Genomic DNA, 26,394 nt, shown 5'->3' with positions numbered 1-26,394 from the left:
GTCAAGCCTAGAGAAAATGGGGCAGAGATGCAGAGGCTTGTGGGATTGATAAGAAATCATGTCAAATTACTCCAGCCCAGTCAAAGCAATGCTTTCATCACTGACACAATGGCTTGCTTCATTTTTTCATCATTCCTCATAGCAATCCCACGTGACCACTACAGGTTATCGACCATCACCTGGGGGTAGGGAGCAGCCAGGCAGCCTCTCAGGTTGCACTCGGTGAGCTGTCATTCATCTTCATGGCTTTAGCAATTTGCTAGTGAAGGAGACAGCACCCAGAAGGTCAACAAACTACTACCAAAGTCTAATCCAAGAGCTCCTTTTATTGCTTTGCACTGAAGACCCCAAATTGTGGCTCTTCCCATCTCCTGTGTGAATCTGGCATCCCCCTCAGGACTTCTGGAAGGCCCTCATCTTCTGCCTTTGTATCCTCTTCCTCACCAAGGGACAGTTTGTCCTTCCCAGTCTAAAAAGGTTCCGTTGTCCTGGTCAGAGAGGCGGGAAAGCACTTGGATGATCCCTCTTGTGCTGGAGGCCACACTCAAGACTCCCTGGAACAAAAAAGTGACATCATGCTGCATTATTAAGTGGCCAAAAGCTGCCATCTGTTCTACCAGCAGCTCCACAGAGGTTCCTGGCATTCGCAGATGAAAGGCTGGCACCTCCTGGGGGACCTGCCTGCTGCAAGAATCTGACAAAGCAGCCTTCCTTCAGGAGTGCCAGCCCATTGCCCTGTGCATGCTGAAGTAGCCTTGCCAGGCAAGGGACAAGGCAAAGGATGTGGGGGTGAAGGGCTGCAAATGGGATTTGGGGGGGGGGGAGCTGGGGTGTGGCACCACACCAGCCTGGGTGGAGGGCATGGAATTATTGAGACAGGTGGAAGGAGGCGCCTTGGGAAATTGTGGTGTGCCCCCCTCCCCCCCAAAAAGCAAGCTAAACTTTGCTTCAAGGTATAAACTGAGCCCAATTTCACAATTTCAGCCTCCCTCTCTCTGCTTGGGAACTGGTAGGAGGCCGTGCTGCACCACTGTGTCTGAGAAAGAAGAAGCTATGTTTCACCCCTGTCTCTTACAGCTCCTTCCTCTGATACATGAACTTGCCTAGTGGGGCTGGGAGAGACCCTGCCGTACGTTTCCATGGGGCTGCAGCACAGCCCTGCTCCCCTTGGTCACAATGGCTCCCAGAGCTCTCGCAAAACAGCCCAACTCTACATGGTTCCCTGCTTGTGTTCCTGGTGAGGCAGAGGAAGAGGGCAACCGGCAGCCCTTTTGGCCTTGTTTCATGTGGAAAGGAAAAGCCCCACATACTCTTGGTTCTGGCTCTGCCCAGTACCACCCTCTGGCCCATGACAGATGACTCTATGGGAAAGTGGCCTTCAACAAGGAAATAGACCGTCTCCTCCCCCCTCCTACTTGCTTCCTTCCTGAGTCATGGGATGCCTCCACCATACCCTGCTTTATGCTGCCTATGGGTGTTAACCAGATGCCATTCTGGTTGGGCAGCATTTCTTAGCCCGTCCATAGGTGTCAACAGCAGCTACAGATGATGTGAAGGAGCACACCAAGGAAACCAGGGGATCCAGCTCCTTGATTGCATTAATGATGATCCTGAATTTTTGTTCAACTCTCACCTCAGCCTCATCCCATGGAGACATTTGCATCTTGGAATCTGACCAGCAGGCCCCAAAACACTGTCATTGGGGGGGGAGAGGTCCACTCAAAAGGTGCTCAGAGGGAACTGCTGCATGGAAACCTTGCAGACTGTGTTTCCCCTGCTGCCGTTGACCTGGATGAGGCTGACCTCATCTGTGACTTCCTGCCAGTGACTGTGCAGTCCAGGAAAGTAAGGATGATCATGTGTGGGTGCTGCTCTCGCTTATTTAATATTCCCTAAGTGCCTCTTTCCAAGCTCCCACAACAGCTTAACTGGTCTGTATGTGAAAGCTTGTGCCTTTTTCATCCCATGGGTACACAAGGCTTCCCCTGAGTGTTGTAGAATTTACTCCCCTCCCCTTTCTGTGCATCCTCTCTGTGACTAAGGTAGCGAAGTCCAGGAGGGTCTGACCTCCCTGCAGGCACATCAAAATCCACCCTATATCGTTGCTCAGAAGTGGGCCCTGAGGATTCTTCTTTGGAGGTGGTCAGGCTGAAATCCACAGTGCCATGTGCCCCCCACCCCATTCCATTATCACTTAGGCTGGTGCCTACCTGCTCTACTCCAAGGTGGGTCTTCACTCCTCCAGGGTGGATGGAGACACACAGGATCCCATAGGGGCCATACCCGAGAGACTGGCAGCGCGTCAGCATGTTCAGAGCTGCCTGCAGAGGCAGAAGCACAGTCAATTGGGGCAGAAGAGTTGGGACCTATTGGTTCAAGGGATGCCTAGCCAAGTTTGAGGCTGCAAGAGGGGGTTAAGTTGTTGCCTGCTTTCATGCCCTGGCTGGTTCCAGCTGTCTACAAGCATCTTGTGGCTCTCAGGCCATGGAGCACCTATCCCATCAGTGCCTGACAGAACCATCCATGACCTGGAAGGGCGGTTGGGCAGCTTTGGGGGAGATTTGTAGTCAAACCCAATAAAACATATGCTTGCTGGTTTGCATGTGGAGGGGTTAAGACCATAGAGCTGTATTGCTGATAATCCAACTCAGACTATAGAAACATAATTGGTAGAGAAGACTCTGTGTTGTGTCATTTCCTCTCCTCTCCTAGGAGGGAAGAAGCAAAAGAAGTATTTTCTGTCCTCTCCCCCTCCTCACTCACTCTCTCTTCAACCAGCCATGAAGGGGGACCTGCCTCTGATCACTCCTGAGGCTGTAAACACAAGTATTTTACCTGCCTTTGGTTCTAATGCTGTTGCTGCTATGGATGAATGCTTAACTGTGAGTAAAATATGTTTCCAACTTCCTTTTCAGTCTGTAGCCAGTTTTTTTGATAAACGTGGCAACTGTGATAAGAATTTTAAGGTCTTACATATATAAAATAAATGTTCATAAATGTACCAAGCAAGCACAAACACACACACACCACATAGCTGAAGCCCACAGAAAAAGTCATGAAACCATTTTGTCCCTCCCAAATTGACCTCAGATATTTCTCTGCAAGGTCGAAGGAAACGGGAAACCTCCCCATTTTCTATTTGTTCACAAATCCTCTCTTAAGGGCACATTTAAGATATGAATAGGGTGAGCCTGTGACCTGGATTCAGGAATTACCATAAGTAGTTATCACCACAAAAGACTAGCCAGGCTCTCCAGGTAAACCCATTAACAGCCAGGTAAACCCATCAACAGGTTTCCTGCCGGCCCCTTCTCTATGATGTATTGGGGTAGGTCTTTGGGCTACACCCTTCCTGTGATGTATGTATGATGTTTCTGGAGGTGGTCTTGAGCTCCAGGGTGGGGAATTTCAAAAGTCTATATAGGAGTTCTTGGTCCCTCCTGCCTCCAGTGTGTGGTTGTGAGCACCCTGTTGCAACAGTTGATAAAGATCAGGCTTACTAGCTGCTTTGCTTCTCAATATTCTCTGGTTGGCCTCTGTTATTTTCTCCTACCAATAGAGAACCTACAAAAGGTCTCTATATGGGCTCTTGGGTACCCCATAAGGAAAAAGGAGCCGTTTTTTTCTTATAACAATTTGGCGAGCCAGGCAGGAGTTTCAGTTGCCCAGATTCTGGGGGCGAGGAAGGACTGGTGATCCAGCGCGCACCAGGCCATTTGCTAGGAGGCACCACCAGTCCTCCAGCAATCCCAGAGTCCAGAAATAACAAGTTCCAGCGGGTCTAACCAGAGGAAGCAAAGCTCGATCGGGCTGGCCTTAAACAACCAGTCAAGAGATCCCAGGATCGCCAGGAACAGTGCATGCGGAAGTGAGTATGAGAGAGAAAATGGGGAATTAAGGAAACACGGGTAGTAGGCGAACTAACCGCAGCAACTAAAAATCTTCTCTATCTTTACTATCCAGTAACAAAGGGGGGAAATCAGCCTAATGCTTTCAATTAAACTGCATAAGATGGGATTTAATGTCTGTTCAGCCTTTTAAGCACAAGTGGTAAGCTGAACCTATTGTCTGTTAACACCGCCCCCTGTGGGTCTGTAGGGGGATAAAATATAGTTATTTGTAGCCCATCATCTACCTCATAAAACCTATCAAGCTCTTTGCCTCCCATGGGGCTGCTAAAGAAAACCCTGTGTGCCCTGAGCAAAGGTAGAACTGATGGATCCCAGGCTCCAGGGAGCACCCATCTCATTAGCTCCCAGCCGGCCTGAGAGGCCTCTGCCATTCTCTGCATTTTATATCATTTATTTGCTTTAGTGTTTTGAAATTGTAATCTACCTTAGGCACCTATAAATACATTAAATAAACAAATCTATGTGTCCTCATAGACAGTACAGTGTGCCTCAGATTCACCCTGTGCCCCACTCATCTTTCACTTGGCCTAAAGACCTCCTCTCTCTCCCTCTCTCTCTCTCTCTCCTCCCCACATCCTCCAGAAGTGGTACTTCAGCCTCTCCCCCTCCTTTCCCACCTTGCTGCAGCGGTAGCTGACATCTTGCCTCCACTCCCACCCGTCAACGAGTGAAATGGAGCCGTAGCTGCTGGACATGTTGACCACGGCGGCTTTGCTGCAGCTCATCCCGCCGTGCCTGCTTTGCTGAGCTGCCATTTTGAGCAAAGGCAAGAAGGCCTGTAAAGGGAGAGAGAAGCAGCACCCATCACCCATTGTTGTGCGTCACCCTACAGGCCCCCACCCCTCTCAACCTCTCTCCTGCTAAGAAGCCTCAATTCTTTCCTCCATTCTTTTCAAATTAGCTGGAGACCCGCTTCCTGCTACTTCCTCTGAGTGGGAAGAGTCCCAGAGCTGGAGAACTGGCTTATGAGTAGGACTGGTGACCTTGCAAGGGTTATAGCCAACTCTTTTCTCACCTGACACACCAGCATGGGCCCAATCGTGTTGGTGGTATATAAGGACATCATGTTCTGGGCGTTCTCAGAGCTCAGAGTTGTTTCACAAGCCACGGCGGCATTATTTATGAGCAGGTTGAGACCACAGCCTGCCACACGCTCTTCCACTTCCTTGGTAGCTTCCTTGATGCTGTGAGGATCTGTGACATCTAAATTAACAGAATTTAGTAAGTTTGCCAGCTGCTGCCACTCTGCTCCTTCCCGTGGCAAAAAGCAAAATATTGCTGTGGTAATTCTGCAGTTGTGGAGAACCAGGATAGGGTTAAGGAGAATGGCAAAGGTATAAAGGTAAGAACTGAATTCAAATCTCTCTTTGGCCACTGTCTCTTACCCTAGCGGGTGGCGCTGTGGTCTAGACCACTGAGCCTCTTGGGCTTGCTGATTGGAAGGTCGACGGTTTGAATCCTCTTGATGGGGTGAGCTCCGATTGCTCTGTCCCAGCTCCCGCCAACCTAGCAGTTTGAAAGCATGCCAGTGCAAGTACCGTATTTTTCGCTCTATAGGACGCACTTTTCCCTCTCCAAAAATGAAGGGGAAATGTGTGTGTGTCCTATGGAGCGAATGCAGGCTTACGCTGAAGCCTGGAGAGCGAGAGGGGTCGGTGCCTGCAGCCCGAAGCCTGGGGAGCACGGCGCTGCACACCCCAGGCTTAGGACAGCTATCTGCAAGCCTGCGGAGCCCGGCGGGAGTTCCCGCCGGGCTCCCAAGGCTTGCAGATAGCTGCCTGCTGTCCCCGCTGCCAAAACAGTGAGACGGGGCGCTGCATGCAGCCTTTGAGCTGTTCCCCAACCTGCTCTTGAACGCACCTTGTTTTTGAGGGGGAGAACAAGAAAAAAAAATTTCCCCCCTGTTCTCCCCTGCCTATTTTTCCTATAGAGCGAAAAATACGGTAGATAAATGGGTATCGCTGCAGTGGGAAGGTAAACAGCATTTCCGTGCGCTCTGGCTTCCATCACAGTGTTCTGTTGTGCCAGAAGTGGTTTAGACATGCTGGCTGCATGACCCGGAAAGTTGTCTGTGGACAAACGCCAGCTCCCTCGGCCTGAAAGCAAGATGAGCGCCTCACCCCATTTTTGCCTTTGATTAGTCTTAACCATCCAGCAGACCTTTACCTTTTTTTACCTTATGATAGCCTGCCTCAGAGCGTTGTGAAGAACAAAGATGGGAATTGTTATCTGCTCCCTGTGTTCTTTGGAAGAGGTGGAGGAGTTTGGAAAGACGAGCAGAGACAAGAAATGGATTGCCAATGGGAAGGGCAGTGTAAGGCTATTATAGTTCATGGTAGGTACATACCCAGTTGAAGTAGAACAAGAGTTGAGACATTTGAATACTTGCGAGCCATTTCCTTTAATACCTGGAGAAAGAGAAGACAGGCAAATTTTACATGCTAGTCCCTAGTAAGCGCTTGCTCCAAAATTCAAAAGCAACTGGGCTATGTCTTGGGGGGGGGGGAGAGATAAATGGAATCCCTACACATTCCATTTGTGTAGGGAGTGGAGCAGGCACCCATTATATCAGGCCCAGTTTCAAAGTCACATTTTCTCCTACTCCCTGCCCCAGCTTCCATATTATTATTATTATTATTATTATTATTATTATTATTATTATTATTATTATTATTATTATATTGGGCTGGGCTAGGTGTTCATCAGTATGCGGATGACACCCAGCTCTACCTCTCCTGTAAATCAGAACCAGTGAAGGCGGTGAAGGTCCTGTGTGAGTGCCTGGAGGCGGTTGGAGGATGGATGGCGGCTAACAGATTGAGGTTGAATCCTGACAGGACAGAAGTACTGTTTTTGGGGGACAGGGGGCGGGCGGGTGTGGGGGATTCCCTGGTCCTGAATGGGGTAACTGTGCCCCTGAAGGACCAGGTGCGCAGCCTGGGAGTCATTTTGGACTCACAGCTGTCCATGGAGGCTCAGGTTAATTCTGTGTCCGGGGCAGCTGTCTACCAGCTCTACCTGGTATGCAGGCTAAGACCCTACCTGCCCACGGACTGCCTCACCAGAGTGGTGCATGCTCTAGTTATCTCCCGCTTGGACTACTGCAACGCGCTCTACATGGGGCGACCTTTGAAGATGAGCTGGAAACTGCAATTAATCCAGAATGCGGCAGCTAGACTGGTGATTGGGAGTGGCCGCCGGGACCACATAACACCGGTTCTGAGAGATCTGCATTGGCTCCCAGTACGTTTCCAAGCACAATTCAAAGTGTTGGTGCTGACCTTTAAAGCCCTAAACGGCCTCGGTCCTGTATACCTGAAGGAGCATCTCCACCCCCATTGTTAAGCCCAGACACTGAGATCCAGCGCTGAGGGCCTTCTGGCGGTTCCCTCATTGCGAGAAGTAAAGTTACAGGGAACCAGACAGAGGGCCTTCTCGGTAGTGGCGCCCACCCTGTGGAACACGTTCCTTCAGATGTGAAGGAAATAAGCAGCTATCCTACCTTTAAAGACATCTGAAGGCAGCCCTGTTCAGGGAAGTTTTTAATATTTAACGCTGTACTGTTTTTAACACCTGATTGGGAGCCGCCCAGAGTGGCTGGGGAAACTCAGCCAGTTGGGCGGGGTATAAATAATAAATAATAATAATAATAATAATAATTATTATTATTATTATTATTATTATTATTATTATTATTATTATTATTTTATTGGCTTTACAGGCCAAGGGGGCTGGCATTTGTCTGCAGACAGTTTTTCCAGGTCATGTGGCATGACTAAGCTGCTTCTGGCGCAATGGAACACTGAAACCAGAGCAACTCACAGAAACGCCATTTACCTTCCTGCCAGACCTATTTATCTACTTGCACTTTTTGGCGTGCTTTCAAACTGCTAGGTTGGCAGGAGCTGGGACCAAGCAACGGGACCTCACTCCGTCGCAGAGAAGGTGGGGTCACAGGTGGCAGCTGTGACCGGCCACTTTCTACTACAAATTTGCAGAGTTTTAGAATGGAAAGGGATGGTGGCTTTGCTGCTTTACAACTGCACCCATCACTGGCTCCATTTTAACTTCTAACTTTTAACCAAAACTACCCAAAACACATCAGCACTTAGCTCAGCCAACACAAACTGCTTTTGAACCAAATGCAGATAAATGTTGTATATATTAATTAACAGAATCCCTATTGTTGCACTGTAGTCTTGTACAACATGAATGCAATGCAGGAAAATGATTATTTGGTATATCTTCAAGAATGCACATGCAACACCCACCCATTGGAAGATTTCAAAACCATTCCATTCAAAAATGCCCAGAGTTCAGTGCTTAGAGTCACTGGTTTGCATGCAAAAAGTCCCAGGTTCAGTTCCCAATGTCATCTCCTAGAAGAGCTGGAAGAGACTCCCAAGCCTGAAACTCAGGAAAGCCATTACTGCCATTGTAAACAACACTGAGCTAGATGGATCAATAGATCTTTCAGTGTCAGGCAGCTTCCCATGTTGCTCATTTCTCATTAGCTCCTCCAGTGTAGCCGTTCCAAATAATGGAACACTCTCTGCCTGCTTGAACCCTGATTTCATTAATTTCCTCCCCTGTGTAAACAAGTCATCTATTGAAGGAGCCTTCTGAAATCTCCTGGCTCTTGGCCCTCCCTGTTTTAGCTGGTGCCAATTGAAGTAAGGTTGGCTCCCATCTAGCCTTCTCTGTATTCTTACCCAGATACTCAAGAGGTATAATGGATGGATATTTTAGCCAGTGGATTGGCCAATGTTCAACTGTTTCATCCCAATCTTCAGGTGCCTACCTGTCCTTCAGGTTCATCTGGATGCCGGCAGGTGGCAAAGATGAGCTGAGGTGGATATGGCAGCTGGAGAAATTGCTCCACCAAGCCCAGGCCAATCCCCCGGTCGCTCCCTGTCAACAATATGCTCTGAATTCTGAAATCTTCCATGTTGTCTGTCCGTCTGTCTCTCTGTGTGTGTCTCTCTCCTCTGACTGGAGGAACTTGGGTGGAGTGGAGATATCTGGGCCATAAGAGACACTGCCCATCTTCAGCTGATATCCATGGTTATGCAAGTTTGCAAAATGTAAATTAAGTTGTCTCAGCACCAGAGTAATCACACATGAGCAGCTTTAATTTCAGCAACAAGAAACTATTTAAAATGATGCATCACCCAGATGTGTCAAGATCAGGCGTGGCCTGAATGATGTTGAGACATTTGAAAAATAGGTCTGATCACACCATCTTCCCTGAAAAGCATTAGCAGTAGGTGTTTGATGATGATGTTGATGACGATATGATCAGTTTGGAGAGGTCTTGCTGCAGCTCATAGAATCATAGAACTGGAAGGGATCCTAAGGGTCATCTAGTCCAAACCCCTACAATGTCGGAATCTCAACTACAGTATCTATGACAGATGTCCATCCAATCTCTGCTTAAAAACATCCAAGGAAGTCCATGGCCTCACGAGCGACTCTGTCCCACTGTCAAACAGCTCTTACTGTCAGAAAGTTCTTCCTGATGTTCAGTTAGAATCTCCTTTCTTGTAACTTGAAGCCATTGGCTAGAGTCCTACATTCTGGAGCAGGAGAAAACAAGCTTGCTGCGTCCTCCATGTGACAGCCCTTCAGATCTATCATATGTCCTCTCAGTGTGCTCTTTTCCAGATTAAACATACCCAGCTCCCTAAACTGTTCCTCATAAGGCTTGGTTCCCCATCCCTTAATCATCATTGTTGTCCTCCTCTGCACATGTTCCATCACACAATTGACTTGTGTTAAACTTGTGATTTACTAAGATCCCTAGATCCTTTTCACGTGTACTACTAGTAAGGCAGGTGTTCCCCATCTTATATTTGTGCAGCTGGTTATTCCTGCCTAAGTGTAGAATCTAACATTTGTCCCTACTGAAATTCATTCTGTTAGTTTAGGCCCAGTTTTCCAATCTGATGAGGTAATCTTAACTCCTGTTTCTGTCTTCTGAGGCATTGGCTACCCCTTCCAGGTTGGCATTACCTGCAATTTTATAAGCAGGCAGAGGGCCTTCTCAGTAGTGGCGCGCACCCTGTGGAATGACCTCCAGTCAGATGCCAAAGAAATAAATAACTATCTGATGTTTAAAAGACATCTGAAGGCAGCCCTGCTTAGGGAAGTTTTTAAGGTCTGATGTTTTAATGTATTTTTAATCTTTTGTTGGAAGCTGCCCAGAGTGACTGGGGTATAAATAAATTGTTGTTGTTGTTGTTGTTATTATTATTATTATTATTATTATTATTATTATTATTATTAAGCACTTCCTCAATTCCTTCATTCAAGTCATTTATAAAGACACTGAACAACAACTGTCCCAGGGCAGAACCCCACTTGTCACTTTCCCCCCAGGATGATGATGAGGAACCATTAATGAGTACACTTTGGGTTCAGTCAGTCAACCAGCTACAAATCCATCTAACAGTTACCTCACCCAGCCCACATTTTAGCAGCTTTCCTTTGCCTGTGTATAATGAAACCCGAGAGGACATGATCACTTCCTCCCAAGGTTCCCTATACTTTCACCTCGTCAGTTTCTCCCTTCTGATGAGGACCAGATCCAAGAGAGACGACACCTTCTGGGAAATGAAATTGCCAGTGAGTCAATGGAGAAATTGGTTGGATCTTACATTCCTGGCAGAGTTAGAGTTCCACTCCTGCCTCTGTCCCCCTCTGTAGGGAGTCACCTGTCATCACCACATGTCTTTTCCTTCCCTGGAGAGTGGCAGGAATCGTTCTCTGCACTGTACCTTCCACTGCCACCTTGGTGTTTTCTGAGGTCTGCAACCGCTGTACTTGCATGGAATCAATTTTGTAGCTCCAGAGACACAGCATGGCTGCTGACAGTCCTGCTTTTTTGTGCCATGTTCCTCCAGGGGATTGTCTCCTGCATTGGGCAATCTTCCTCCTACCTAGGGGCACCCCGCCTGTATCTCTGTCCCCGGACAGTCTGCTCTAGTGCATCAAAGTGTCTGGCTCCAGGTTAGTAAGTTAATGCAGGTAAGCAATTTTATGTAATTAAAAATATACCATTGCAAAGAAGCCAGGGCAGCTAATGACATACAGTCTATACAGCCATAAAGGGAAGATGTTATAAGTCCCAACCACATATCAAGTCATTTCCCCTCCTACAGCTAGGCAGCGCTGCTCCTTTGTTCTCACTGTCTCTTTGTTTTGAATTTAAGTATCACCTGCCACTGGCAGATTTTCTCTTACCACTTTTTCCTCTTGTATCTTAAACTACTTAGGACTTTTCCCCCCAAAGGATTTCCAAGTAGAGTGGGACTCCCTTAAACTGGGCTCATTGGTTCTTGGGTTTGTTTGTTTTTACTCACCTTCCTGGTATTTCGTCTTTTGTCTTTTCTCACTCTTCCTTCCCAGGCTTTATAAAATCGCCACATCAGTTACCAGTAATAATCCCCAGCATCAAATCAAATCAAAATGACCAAAGGCTCAGCAGTCTGAGCCTCATTTGTTCCATAGTCTGGTGCCTCTTGGTTAATCTGGAGATCTCCTGCACCAGTAAGGTACTCCTGTATCTAATATTGGTGTTGTTGGTTGTTGGCATTTGTCTGTCTTGAGAGTCAATGGAGTGCACCTCCGGAGGTGGAGTCAAATCTCTGTGTTAACAGTGCCAAAGTGACCTCCCTGAGGAGCAAGCCTGGGTAGTGTGTATGGAGGTCCTTATTCTAACTGATGTGGTCCAAAGGAAAACAGAGCAATATGTTTGGCATTGGCTTGGCTGCAAGAGTTGCCAGACGGAGGTGTACAAGGTGCCATCCAACCATCTTAGGGACTCCACTCCAGATTCTGTAGGGTTTATTGTGTAGGTGGACCCACTATTAGTCTCATCTGTTCAGTCCGCCTTTCTTTCCACACAGAGGAAGTCCCTAACTCACCGAGTTTAAGACCCATCGGCTACGCTAACTTGGTTTAGCCAGCCAGTCAGTAGAAGCCATTCCAAGGATGTGGCCGCTTCTAGGAGCCACAGGGCAGCTGTAAACCAGTTCCATCTAGTATGGCGGCTGAGATCCTATCTGCCTTGCCAGTGGTAACCAGAGCATGTGTCCTTTAGCCAGGATAGTGAAGCTGCTGCATTTGCAAGCTCACTCATCTGTTGTCCAATCAATACTAGATAGGAAGTTGGGATGCTAACTCTGGAGAAGAGAAGGCAGAGGGGGGAATCTGAAAGTCCTCTCCAAAAGGTTGAATGGAACAGTCAAAGAGAAGAGGACAAATACCCAATGGGGACTTCCTGCATCAGGCTAGGGGCTGGATTCCTAGATGGCCTACAACACACACACACAACTGTAAGCTTTTAGTCCTTTTCACTAGCAACCAGAATAGCCTTTTTAAAAGCTTTATAGCAGCCGTGGAGTAATAAATGGGTGCCAACTAAGGCGCCAGTCCTGCCTGTCAAAGTGACTTGGGGCAACTCCCTTTGTGCTCATTGGTTTATTTCCAAGTAAAGGTGAATAAAAGTGGGTGGCAGTCAGTGATGTAACTTCAGGGATGCTTAATAATGGTACCAAAAAAAGCACTTTGGGGCTTTATGCCTGGCTTGGTGTTTTGCCCTTCACAATGGAAGGTGTGCAGTGAGCAGAATTAAACAATGCCAACCCCTGGATTGCTCACCAACCGTCTAAGCAGGCTAGCAGGGTAATTAGATGACATCCACTCAGCCCAAGGGTCGGGAAAGGACTTGAAAGGATTCCATTATTCAGTCCCTAAAGCAGTCCAATTCTAAGCTAAGAATACTTGCAGAGTTTGGTCTTGAGTTGTGGCCTAGAAACCTGAAGTTATTTGGGTAGTCAGCCTTGACTTAGTTCTTACTGTGTTTGAGAAACTGCTTGAATTCTGAAGGAACCTGCTGCTGTAGAAAAACTCCACACCGCCTTGTCCGTCTCCAGGTGGGACTAATACGAATAGACAGAGACCACTTCCATAAAGCAAAAGCACCCAGGAGGTTGATACTTATTTCACTGCTGCATTAGGATCCCCTGGTCTTTCCAAGGTATGGTGCGGGTCATGAGATGCAAATGGCACAGTACCAAAATCTTTTATACCCTTTCTGAGCACTCTGAGACAAATAATTTTAAATTGATTGCTTACATTTCCCAGAAGTATGAGCTTGTTCAGTTCATATGCTCTTATTGGTGATTACCGTACATTCCTAACATAGCATTTCAGTAGACACTGCCCCATTTCCTTGACATGCCCCTTTTCTTATCTGTCTTACTCATTAGATTTTCTATCAAACCGTTCCCAACGGGTCAAGATGGGTTCCTACATCTCTGCCGATCTCATCATGAATACGGGGATGCCGCAGGGGTGCGTGTTGAGTCCACTTTTTTATACGCTCTATACAGCTGACTGTGTCCCCAAATACCCCAGTAATAAGATCATTAAGTTTGCAGATGATACAATGGTGGTTGGTTTAATCATGGCTGGAGAGGGGGAAGCAGCCTATAGGAAGGAAGTTGAGCAGTTGGGGGAGTGGTGCAGGAAAAACAACTTACTCCTTAACTGAAAGAAAACAAAAGAGATTATTGTGGACTTTAGGAAATGTAAATGGAATATTCAGCCACTTATTATTGAGGGGAAGTGCATGGAACAGGTCTTGGTGTTTCGATTTCTGGGAATGGAGTTGAGAGATGACCTAACCTGGGGCAAAAACAGCAAAGACCTGATGAAGAGGTTATATTTTCTGAGAAACCTCCGGAACAACAATCTCTCAAAGGACCTGTTGATGGCATTTTACCATTGTACTGTTGAGAGTGTATTAACTTATGGTCTGTGTGTGTGGTTTGGGAGCTGCACGGTCAGAGAAAAAAACAATGCTGTCCAGGGTTGTAAAGACTGCGGAGAGAATAAATTGGGTGCACTCTTCCCACCTTGGATCAAATCTATGCTTCCAGGTGCCATAAGAAAGCTGCAGAGATAGTGCAGGATAGTGCGCACCCCGGAAATGATCTCTTTCAGCTTCTGCCTTCTAGAAGAAGGTACAGGGTTATAAAGACTAGGATTAGCTGCCTGAGAAATAGTTTCTATCCAAATGCGATTTTGATTTTAAATGCTGTGTAAGGAGTCTCTGTGGAAGTATATTGTATTTAAAAATGGGGTATCGGAGTTTTTAGGGGGCTAACGGGGTTGGGATGGCTGGGGTAGCAGGCTTGTTGGTTTTTTAATGTCTTATGTAGATTTTTTTCAATTTCGTTGTTCTGTATGGGACAATGACAATAAAGAGTATTGTATCGTATCGTATCATATCGTATAGAATCGTATCATCTGTCTTACAAATCTCAGGTCACATACACATTGGACTTTGCACACACCGGGCTGGGCCTTGCTCAGGTTAACTTCAAAGCTTCTTCACAATGCCTACCAGTTATATTTAATTGGAAAGCATCTTTCATGAGTCACTGAGAAAGATGCTTCCTGAGAATTTTCTTGTAAGGCAGTTCAAATGTACACACTGCTGTGTTAAAATGTTGTGCATTCTTTTGAGTCATCCTAGACCACAGGTGCTATATAAGAAGAATTCTGAAGCCTGCAAACCAACAGCCATGGATAAATTTCATGTCCAGAGTGTTCTAGTGACAGGATCCAATCAGGGGATTGGCCTGGGACTTGTCAGCCAGTTCCTGATGAAGCCAAACCCGCCAGAGTGGGTGTTTGCCACCAGTCTGGATCCTGAAGGACCTAATGGGAAGGTAAGGCTGGTCCTATCCATTGCACAAGAAGAAATATGGGGCAGTAATATCAAGGAGAGGAAAGAAGCCACTGGAAGCCTCACACAATTTCACAGGGGCTGTCACATAGTTCCAGTTCTGTGCAATTCCATTTGCACAGGAGAAGCAATTGCTCCAAAGAGATACAGAATGAGGCATCCCCTGCCCAGGGTATTCCAGCTGTTTAGGACTGCAGTTGTCATCTGGGAATTGTAGTCCAAAATATTAGGAGGTCACATTAGGATGGCAGATTATGGAGGAATAGATGACATAGCAAGGGGAACTTTGGATGCTTGGGATGTGGCCACTTCTGCACTAATATCCTCCACTGGTTCTCATCATTTTGGTGTAAACAAGGGGGTTTCAGAAATGCTTTTTTCCTCTCTCTTTTTTTTGTAGAAGTTGAAAAAGCTGGCTCAGCAACATCCAAACCTGGTGGTGCTACAGTTAGGTATGTATGTTTTCATCCTGCTAACACTGCTGATGGATGCAAAATTTTACACATTTCCCCTGCAAATTCTCACTTACTGTCTTCATCTTGTTGTTGGCATCACATATAGTTTCATCCCCACCTGAATAGAGGTGTTCCCAGGGAGCACTGGCACTGTGGAACACAAGCCAGAAATAAAAACTTGCCAGAATGCTCTACTGCTCTTGTGGCTGATGCATGAGTGCAAGCCTCCCAGAAATTGGCTGAGAGCTTAAACACAGGAACGTAAGAAACTTCCTTCTACCAGCTCCAACCATTGGTCCAGCCAGTCTGTTCCTGTGGTGAATTTGTGGTGAAATGGTCATCTGATGGCTTCATCAAGCAGGCAAAGCATAGTGTAATGTGCTAAACTGAGGAGCCATAGCTCAACATGAGAACATCTACTTTGCCTGCAGAAGGTCCCAAGTTGGTCTCTGGTATCTTCTGGTATCTTGGACAGCCACTGCTGCTAAGACAGGGCTAGTTAGCTAAATCAATCAACAGGGCTTGCTCATCGCTATCCCTTTTCTTCAAGCAGATATCCGAGATCTGAAGAGCATTGAGGCTGCTGTGCAGAGAGTCAAGGAGCATGTCAAAGAAAATGGCCTGACATTGCTAATTAACAATGCTGCCATTTTGGTCAAGTTTACCCACTTGGCTAATGAAACAGCCAATAACATGTCCGCCCTGTACAACACAAACACTGTGGGAACCTTGCAAGTCAGTCAGGTGAGGATGTGCCAGGTTGGGGGGGGGGACTCAGTGATGGAGTATCTGCCTTGCATGCAGAATTTCCAGGTTCAATCATTTGGCATCTCCAGGGAAGGCTAAAGAGAGACTCCTATCTGAAACCCTGGAGAACTGCTGCCAGTAGACAGTACTGAGTTAGATGAACCAATGGTCTGACTCAATAGAAGACAGCTTCCTGTGTTCCCGTTTGTGTGAATGAGACAATAGTTACGACAATGTGATGCGTTGTCTGACAGTGACCCTAAACAGGAAGATGAAAGCATGCAAGGAGAAAGACGAGCCCAAACTCAGAGATGTCAAGGCTGCTGTTCTGCCCCTTCTCCTCCTGCAATTTAGCCCATTCATTTCCACACTTCCCCCTTTCCAGTCCTTCCTTTGCTACTTTCCTTCCACTAGAAATGGCTTCTCTAAGTGGCTGTCCATCGCCTGGGATCTTCCTTCCATCTAATGAGCCCAGTTGTGCTGGTTTCTCCCAGGCCTTCTTGCCCTTGCTGAAGGTTGCTGCCCAAAGAAGCCTCCAAGAAGGGCTGAGCTGCAGCAAGGCAAGCATCGTCAACTTAGCCAGTGACTTTGGCTCTCTGGAGAAAATGGCTGGATGGTGCCTCTCTCAAGTCATCTCCTACCGCTGCAGCAAGGTACCTCTCAAGGCTGTGTGCTCCTAATGTTTGAAGTATGATTAAGATGTGGAAGATGCACAGTTATATTATGAAGCAGCATGCCTTTGTTGGGTAAAAGAATGGATTGTCATTAAAAATAAAGATTTGTTAGATCTAGAGGGTTTTAACTTAAGATTTGGATGGCATGACTATCTGTGGCGGGATAAAGGAAAGAAACATAAAGATTTTTCTAACCATATTATTAGAGGGCCACTGTTAGAAGTGTGGGAAAGGAATAAAAAATTATTGGAACAGAAAACCCCCTGGTGGTTATCACCAATCGATATACTGACAAAAAAGAAAATAAACACTGAAGGGGAAAGATGGACATATGAAGATCTATTAGATAGAAATGAATCCGGGTGGAGAATCAGACCATATGAAGAAATAAAAAATAAGTTGACTGGCTGGATTCAATATCACCAAATTAACTCCATGTGGACGGAAGATAAAAAGATTGGGATAAATGAGAAGAAATCTAGATTTCAGATTGAAATAATAGAAGGAAGAACAAAATTACTATCAAAAATGTATAACCAGTTAGTTGAGTGGGACACCAAAGATGAGGAAGTGAAGGAGGTGATGGTGAAGTGGGCAGTGGACTTGGGTTATAATATAGAGTTTGACAAATGGAAGGCTTTATGGTGTAAAGGTATGAACTTCACGGCATGTACAACACTCAAGGAGAACATGTATAAGATGATGTACAGATGGTACATGATGCCGGTAAAATTGGATAAAATTTATAAAACAGGTGATAAAATGTGTTGGAAATGCAAGAGTAAGGAGGGCGACTTTATACATATGTGGTGGTCATGTGAGACACTTAAAATTTTTTGGGAATCTATCTATAATGAATTTTAAAAAGTCCTCAAATACACCTTTAGCAAAAAACCTGAAGCTTTCCTCCTGGGGATAATTGGCGAAGAAATCAAAAAGGAAGATAAAACATTTTTTCAATACGCAACAGTGGCTGCCAGAACCCTCATAGCACAGTATTGGAAAACGTCTAAAATCCCAACGATAATAGAGTGGCAATCTAAACTATTTGACTATTTAGAACTGGCAAAATTGACACAGAAAATAAGAAATCAAAAAAGTACAAAATTTAATAATGAATGGGATAAATTTAAGTTATATATGGAAACAGAAATAAAAGGGAAAAAAATGTTGATAAAAACAAATATATATTTGAAAAATCACAGTAGGTATGAGATAACGCTTACTACGTAAAAATTGCTTGAAAAATGAGACACTGCGGATAAAAAATATGATAACTTTATTCCGAAATCGAGATAAAGGGAAGTCGATGAGTGTTTGTCAATGTAAGTTGAGTTGTCTATGTTTTTATGTATTACATGTTTGTTTTTCTTTTCTTTTTTTTCTTGGCTGTGTAAGTATGTTTGTGATATGTATGATATGTATGTATGTTAAAAAGCAATAAAAAATATTTTAAAAAAAAAAGATGTGGAAGATGCAGCTAGTCCAAAACAGCAGCCCACACCAGTTAGTCTAAAGGAAGCACTAGATTCCAAGTGGTTTGTGAATTAGCCAAGTTATGAAATTACCCTTATGTAGGGTAAACGTCAGAGCCTAGTGGATGTGTTGGAAAATGTGACGTTGATGAGATCCACTTTTTAACTTATTCTGCACTAGGGTTTTCATGCGACTTCACCCTCATGACAACAGTCCACTGGGGTAGCTCCTCAAGGCCTGAATTTTTTTTAAAGTAATATTTATTAAGAGTTTAATAAATACAAAAAAAGAAAAAAGTTAAACCAAACAATACAATACAATACATGAAAAACAAAACCACTTATCTTAACAAAACAGAAACAAAAAAACAGAAACAATTAAAAACACATCCAATATTTCCATTTCTTATCTTTCATTTACTTGTTTCAACGACCTCCTCACACCTCCCTTTTTGTGTTCTAGTTCAGCTGCTATTTCAGCAAATCCTTTCCATCTTTCTCAATTTTTGTCCTATAATTTATCTTAACACAATCTAACCTTACTTTTTCCCCCTTTGGCCCATTAACAATCTATTTTTACTTAATTCTTTATAACATTTCTGCTAAAGTCATATAACTTCATTCCAGCATCCTTCTAACATTCATTAATTTTACAGTGTTTTTGTAAATAGTCTTTAAATTTTTTCCAATCTTCTTCCACCAACTCTTCTCTCTGGTTTCGGATTCTGCCAGTCATTTCCACCAGTTCCATGTAGTCCATCAACTTCATCTGCCATTCTTCCCGGCAGGGTAAATCTTGTGTCTTCCAATGCTTTGCGATGAGTATTCTTGCTGCTGTTGTAGCATACATAAAGAAAGTTCTATCCTTCTTTGGCACCAATTGGCCGACCATGCCCAGGAGAAAGGCCTCTGGTTTCTTCAGAAAGGTATATTTAAATACCTTTTTCATTTCATTATAAATCATCTCCCAGAATGTCTTAATCCTTGGGCATGTCCACCAAAGGTGAAAGAATGTACCTTCAGTCTCATTACATTTCCAACATTTATTGTCGGGCAAATGGTAAATTTTTGCAAGCTTGACTGGTGTCATGTACCACCTGTAGATCATTTTCATTAAATTCTCTCTTAAGGCATTACATGCCGTAAACTTCATACCTGTGGTCCAAGGCCTGAATTTTTAGTGGCAACGGGAATTATAATGCCCAGAAACAGCATAAAATTTATGTTTGTGTAGATATACCGTGTCATCTACCTTTCATTATTTATTTGGGTGACGTAATGGTAATGGTGATATGGTAAAATCACATGCAGTCATTATCAATTGCACCACCATTACATTATCCAAACAAACAATGCAATGTCATTGATAATGATGTTGTTGTTTAAATAAATGAAATAATAATTCTGAATGGTGAACTCACTACTTCTTGGCCACACTCAGAGGTTCAGCATTTAACGACCCAGCCTTCTGTGCTCTGGCTGCCAGAGAGTGGCCAGCTTCTCCTCCTGCTGCTGCTGCTACCTGAGTGCTGCTTTTAAGCTGGATATGCTATGAACTTCTCCAGGCAGCACAGGTGCCCTCTGTGTGCATCCTCCCTAATCCTAAACACTTGGGGGGGGGGGCAACCAGACCTTGGACACCACCTTTTTGTGTAATTATCAGGGCAACTGGACCCTGGTGCTCCTGAGTCTTTAAGGGCCCTCTGCCTGGAACACCTCACACCTGATGTGCCCTCTTCTCATGGCACCTCTTGCCCTTAGGCTGCTGTGAACATGCTGACCAGGTGCCAGTCCTTGGAGTATGGTCCGTTGGGGATCCTTTGCATCTCCATCCACCCTGGCTGGGTGAAAACTTCCATGGGGACATGTCTGGTAAGTGAGGCCAGATCCACCCATTAAAATGCCTTGGATGGTCAGGCATTTTAGTGATTTTCCCCTTAGAGGAAGTCTCTGTAATGGAAGGCCAGGGAGTATCAGGGAGTCTTCCTGGGGGCTCCACATTTGCTGCATAAGGAGCAGCCTCAAATCCATTGCTGAGGTCTTTCTTGGGAAGGTGTAACACTCACTTTTAGCTCCAACTACACCTTAATCTGGTTGTACTTCTGTAAACTGCTCTAAGATCTGCGAGTGTGTATAAATTCAATAAATAATAATAATACCTTGAATTGGAAGAATGCCCTCTTTTAGACTGCAAAAGGCCAGGCTCCTGGGGAGGGACTCCAGCTCAATCAATGAACCCCAACAGCATGTTCCTTGTGCAGGCGGAGAGGGTATAAACTTGGTTAATTCAACCTATGCATTGGGAAACATTTGTATGATACTTTAACATATAGGTAATTTCTTAAGGAAGTGAGAAAGAGGTAAATAGGAGGGGCAAACAAGCGGGGGTCATTCGTACATATCTAAATCAAAAAAAATATTTCAATAAAATAGTATAACACAAAAGTTGGAAGCAGGCGCAGCAGCAGGTGGCGCTGGTGAGCAGCTCTGAGATTAGAGAGGAGATGCCAGGGCCTTCTCGCTTGCCCATGTTCATGCATTCCGTTGTGTGGCAGTTTATGACAAGGTCTGTCCCTGTGCTCATGAGGGTGAGAGACTGATAGAACAGAACAGGTAGTCAGCCCTGTCAACCAGGGGAAAGGCAGATTCCCTAGTAATTCCCGTGGCGTTTCTAACTGTTCCCTCTCAATTTCATAGGTCCCAACTACAGTGAGTGAGAGTTGCAGTGGGATCTTGAAAGTGCTTTCTGCTATCACTGACAAAGACTCAGGGTCTTTCATTGACTGGAAAGGGCGTGTTGTTCCTTGGTGAGAAAACGAGTCACAAATCATGGGCCTCCATCCATCCATCCGCTCCATGAAGTCTGTGATGGCAATAAAACACAGATAAAGCTACGTGAACTTCCTGAGTTGCCCGCTTCCATTTCTTTCTCGCTTGCTTGCTTGTTTCTGTTGTATCTAGAAATGCCTGTTGATGCCAACTGATAGATCCCATTTCAAGTTTGCAAATTGTGTCTGTTTTCAGTTTGGTGGAGGGAAAGACCCGACTTGGCAACACAGCCCCACCTCCACTTGCTCCTTCTTCAAAGGAGAAGACCTTGTTGTCCCGCAGAGGAGGTGCAGGGTTCCCCTTCTCTTCATCCAGCTGCTCTTGGTGGCTGCAGATTTTCTTTTTTTATATATAATAAATTTTATTCAAAATTATAACAAAACATATTTTCCAAAAACATATCCTTATTCCCCCCCCCATTTTCCCTCCCCCCATAAAACCCATTCCCCCCACCCCACCCCCCGACTTCCCTCAGTTCCAGTCTTTGGTTTCTCCAATAATGCTATTTTCTGCATGTTACAGAGTTGTATAGATCCTCCAACTGTTTAGCTTATTTTTATCAGTAAAAAAATTGTGAATGTTTATTCAAAACCTGCCAAGGAGTCCAGTTCGCTTTGTTGCATCCTCAAATACTTTGTAAAGGTTCCCATTCATCCTTAAAGTCACAGTTATCCTTATTTCGTAATTTATGTGTCAGTTTTGCCAGTTCTGCATAGTCCATCAATTTTTCTTGCCATGATTCTTTAGTCGGAGTTTCTTCAGTCTTCCATCCTTGTGCTACCAGAACTCTCGCAGCCGTTGCCGCATACATGAAGATGTTTTTCAACTTTTTTGGCAGGTCTTTCCCTACAATCCCCAACAAAAATGCCTCGGGTTTTTAAACAAATGTTAAATGTTTAAATGTTAAACAAATGTTTAAACATTTTCTTCAATTCATGGTATATCATTTCCCAATTTTTTTTAATTACTTTACAATCCCACCACATATGATAAAATGTTCCCTCCTTTTCCTTACACTTCCAACATCTATTTGAACTAGTTTTGTACATTTTCCCTAACTGCACTGGTGTCGTATACCATCTGTACATCATCTTCATGTAATTCTCCTTCAATAGGGAACAATCTGTAAATTTTAAGTCAGTTTTCCATAATTTTTTTTAAAAGATATTTATTGAAGTTTCAAAAGTTATATAAAAGAAAAAACAATAATACAAACAAAACACAAACAAAAACAAGTATAATTTCAATCCCTTATTTTCTTATAACTTACTTCCCCGACCTCCTCATACTTCCCCTTTCTGTATTCCAATTTCTAATTATTAGTTCAGCAAATCCTCTCCTTTAATTTTCATTTAATTTTTAGCCTTTCTTTTCTTTTTACTTAATCATTACAACTGAAAACCACTTAATTTCTAAACCAACATCGTTCTAACATTCATTAATTTTGCAATGTTTCCTAAGATAGTCCTTAAATTTCTTCCAATCATCTTCTGCCGTCTCTCTTCCCTGGTCTCGGATTCTGCCAGTCATTTCTGCCAGTCCCATATAGTCTATCACCTTCATCTGCCATTCTTCCAAGGTGGGTAGATCTTGTGTCTTCCAATACTTTGCGATGAGTATTCTTGCTGCTGTTGTAGCATACATAAAGAAAGTTCTATCCTTCTTTGGCACCAATTGGCTGACCATACCCAGGAGAAAGGCCTCTGGTTTCTTCAGGAATGTATATTTAAATACCTTTTTCATTTCATTATATATCATTTCCCAGAAAGCCTTAATCTTTGGGCATGTCCACCAAAGGTGAAAGAATGTACCTTCAGTCTCTTTACATTTCCAGCATTTATTATCAGGCAAGTGGTAAATTTTTGCAAGCTTGACTGGAGTCATGTACCACCTATAAATCATTTTCACAATATTTTATTTTAAGGCATTACATGCCGTAAATTTCATACTGGTGGTCCACAACTGTTCCCAGTCAGCAAACATAATGTTATGACCAATATCTTGTGCCCACTTGATCATAGCTGATTTAACCGTTTCATCCTGCGTATTCCATTTCAACAGCAAGTTATACATTCTTGACAAATTCTTAGTTTTGGGTTCTAACAATTCTGTTTCCAATTTTGATTTTTCCACCTGGAAGCCAATCTTCCTGTCCAACTTGTAAGCCTCCATTATTTGATAATAATGAAGCCAGTCTCGCACTTTATCTTTTAATTTCTCAAAACTCTGCAATTTCAATTTATCCCCTTCTTGTTCCAGAATTTCCCAATATTTCGGCCATTTGGACTCCATATTGAGTCTTTTCCCAGCCTTTGCCTCCATTGGTGATAACCACCTTGGGGTTTATTTTCCAGCAAGTCTTTATATTTAATCCAGACATTATACAATGCTTTCCTGACAATATGGTTTTTAAAAGCTTTATGAGCTTTAACCTTGTCATACCACAAATATGCATGCCACCCAAAAATATTGTTAAAACCTTCTAAATCCAAAATGTCTGTATTCTCAAGAAGCAGCCAATCTTTCAACCAGCAGAAAGCTGCTGATTCATAATATAGTTTAAAGTCTGGCAGGGCAAATCCCCCCCTTTCCTTTGCATCAGTTAAAATCTTAAATTTTATTCTGGGTTTCTTGGCCTGCCAGACAAATTTAGAAATGTCTTTCTGCCACTTCTTGAAACAGTCCATCTTGTCCACAATTTGCAATGTTTGGAACAAAAACAACATTCTAGGCAATACATTCATCTTTATAGCTGCAATTCGACCAGACAAGGAAAGCTTCAAATTTGACCAGATTTCTAAATCTTTTTTCACTTCTGTCCAACATTTCTCATAATTATCTTTAAATAAATTCACATTTTTAGCTGTCATGTTAATCCCCAAATATTTCACTTTCTTAACCACAGTTAGACCTGTCTCATTCTGAAACCTCTCCCTTTCAACAGTTTTCCATAATTTAACCCAATCTTCCATCATAATGTTGTGACCTACATCTTGTGCTCATTTAATCATAACTGATTTTACCTCTTCATCTTTCGTCTCCCATTCTAATAGTATGCTATATGCGGCCTTCAGTAGTTTCACTTTCCCTTCAATCACTTCCGTTTGAAACCTAGATCTAGTATAACTAAATCCTTCTTACAGTCTTCTTTATATGTTTCATGTAGTTGTTGATAATGTAACCAACTCTGAAAGTGGTCTTTGATCTCATCATAATCTCTTAATTTCCATTTTCCATCATGGTCCTTTAATAAATCAACATATGCGAGCCATTTTCCTTTCTTTCCAAGTGGTTTGAGCAGTAATGCTTCATGTGGTGAAAGCCACCATGGAGTCTTTTGTTCCAATAAGTCTTTATATCTCTCCCATACTCTCATTAATGATTTCCTGATTATATGGTTGTAAAAGCTTCTATGAATCTTCCCTTTCCCGTACCATAAGTATGCATGCCAAGCAGATTTTCTACCCATCAAGAGTAGCAACTGCAGACTCATCCTGAATAGGCTGTCTGGGGCAAGCCGTCCTTTGGGGGCACAGCTGTTTTAGCCTCTGGGTTGAAGTTCAGCCTTGCTCAGAAATCTCCCGTGTTGAAGTAGTGCCATTCACACCTGTTGTAAGAATACAGAAACTGTCTATAATGAATAACACCAATCCACAAATGTCAAGCCATTTATTCAATGGATGGCAGAAGCTCATTCAGGAACCTTCAAGCAGTGTTTTCCATATACGGTAGATCACATAATGCCTTATGTGATTTACACAGTATATAGAGAGAGACAAAAACTGATAAAACAATAAGGTTTATTATGCAGACAAAGGGTAAGGGAACGAGTTAAGTCTATACGCTGTTAAGCCAAAACCCCAAGCCCTAGATTCCCTTTGTTGCTCTTTCAATACTTCCTCTTCACATTCCTAAGGGTGTGTCCCACACATATAAATGTTAAATACAGTGGTACCTCAGGTTAAGAACTTAATTCGTTCGTTCTTAACCTGAAACTGTTCTTAACCTGAAGCACCACTTTAGCTAATGGGGCCTCCCGCTGCTGCCGGAGCACAATTTCTGTTCTCATCCTGAAGCAAAGTTCTTAATCTGAGGTACTATTTCTGGGTTAGCGGAGTCTGTAACCTGAAGCGTCTGTAACCCGAGGTATCACTGTACTGAGTGCTCAATGAGGTGTCAAAGACTTACCTGCATCCTGTGAAACTTATCTGTAACTGATGTACCCCCCTTCTATAACGTATTTCTGATATATGACTTACACTCTGGCTGGATAGGTTGTGGGAAGGTCCACCTGTGGATTGGAAGGTATAAACTTCTGTTTTTCTTTTGTTTGGGGTTCTCCTCCCTCCTGCGTGTGGTGAGTGGGGACCCTATTGCAACAGTTTATTTTCTCTTTAATAAAGCCGCTTTGCTTTTCAATATACACTTCTTGTCCTCTGCTTTTTCTCTCCGACCGATAGGGAACTCCATCTAAGGACTCTATACGAGCTCTATATACCCCATAAGGGAATTAGAGGTATTTTTTTTCTTTTAGCTGCACACCTCCTAAAGGAAACAGGCTACCACGTCTATGCATTCATGCTATTACTAATAGCATTATTGCCAGCCTGGTTTTCTCCTGGCCTGGGCTAGTTTCTGATAGTCCTGAGCTTGGTGCAAGTCAGAGACCTCTCACAGTTGCTGCCACTGCAGTCCCAACATACCTTCTAGTTTTCTGAAAATTATTAATTTTATTTCCCCCCCCTAAAATTTATATACTACCTGATTGTAAAAAAAGAAAAGAAAGGAAAAGGAAATACTAGTCTACCATCCATCGGCTACTCTCACCTGGTTTAGCCGGCCAGTCGAAGCTGTTTCCCAGGGTGTGGCTACTGTTGCATGCTGACAGCTTCTAGGAGCCACAGGTGAGAGCTGAGTGGGGGGGGCGACAAAAGGTGGACCAACTACCCCAGAAAAAGCATGACATGTCCCCCACTTCTGCTCTGTGCCATGAGTAAATACTATTGAAGATGTGAAGGAATTGGAATTTGTCCTTACTTGTATGGACTGTTTCAGGAAGGGTGATGGGATTTGAAAGGAGAATTTACAGCTTATCCACACTTCCTATTGCCCTGCTGCTTTCCCCTGGAAAAACAACTCTTTAGCGCTCAATCGGGGCAAACAGCAATTTGTGTTTCCCCTGGATTGCCATTTCTTCTGATCTGCCACTAAAGAGCAGTTTTTCCCTTGGAAAGGAGTGGGGGTAAACCACTTAGACCCATGCCTAGAAAGCATAGGTCAAGTGGAAATTTTTACAGGTGGGTCCCAATTCAATCTAAAATGCTTGAGAAACACTGGTGTACACACACCCATTTATTTCACAGGACTTGGAGGCGTATTTATTTTTAAGTCCAAAAGCCTGCAAAACTTGTAAAAACTTCCTCATGCTTGACCACATCCCTTCTGCCCATTGGTTCTGAGCAAAAAGCAGTCTGAGCTTGCCTACATGGAATCTGATATTCTTCTGTAGCCAGCCAGTGGGAAAGAAGGCGGGTGCCCCAGTCACTG

The 26,394-nt window shown here is 44.0% G+C and overlaps 2 protein-coding genes across 12 annotated transcripts; one reads left to right on the top strand and one right to left on the bottom strand.

Moving 5' to 3' along the window:
- Positions 1 to 306: 306 nt before the first annotated feature.
- LOC309375900 (C-signal-like) lies at positions 307 to 9,386 on the bottom strand. The gene is made up of 6 exons (XM_081921838.1): positions 8,713 to 9,386; positions 6,259 to 6,319; positions 4,927 to 5,114; positions 4,529 to 4,687; positions 2,211 to 2,321; positions 307 to 554 (listed from the first exon to the last, which is right to left on the bottom strand). Exons 1-6 carry the CDS (start codon positions 8,857 to 8,859, stop codon positions 441 to 443), a joined length of 780 nt encoding a protein of 259 aa, XP_081777964.1. The 5' UTR covers positions 8,860 to 9,386; the 3' UTR covers positions 307 to 440.
- LOC309375453 (C-signal-like) lies at positions 5,121 to 20,926 on the top strand. 11 transcript variants are annotated; one of them, XM_081921149.1, is made up of 9 exons: positions 5,121 to 5,253; positions 10,814 to 10,919; positions 13,184 to 13,268; positions 14,455 to 14,650; positions 15,068 to 15,119; positions 15,676 to 15,866; positions 16,364 to 16,522; positions 19,780 to 19,890; positions 20,716 to 20,926. In XM_081921149.1, the coding sequence occupies exons 3-9, from the start codon at positions 13,216 to 13,218 to the stop codon at positions 20,827 to 20,829; spliced, it is 876 nt and encodes a 291-aa protein (XP_081777275.1). In that variant the 5' UTR covers positions 5,121 to 5,253; positions 10,814 to 10,919; positions 13,184 to 13,215; the 3' UTR covers positions 20,830 to 20,926. The 11 variants fall into 11 exon arrangements, with proteins under 11 accessions (XP_081777275.1, XP_081777273.1, XP_081777276.1 ...); XM_081921147.1 differs by having other exon boundaries at positions 14,446 to 14,650; XM_081921150.1 differs by having other exon boundaries at positions 10,814 to 10,937.
- Positions 20,927 to 26,394: the final 5,468 nt, after the last annotated feature.

This window comes from Podarcis melisellensis (assembly GCF_964234715.1).
Source record: "Podarcis melisellensis genome assembly, chromosome: 8".
Classification (NCBI taxonomy): Eukaryota; Metazoa; Chordata; class Lepidosauria; order Squamata; family Lacertidae; genus Podarcis; species Podarcis melisellensis.
Note: the sequence above shows the minus strand (reverse complement) of the source record. Positions and strands in the feature narration are given on the sequence as shown.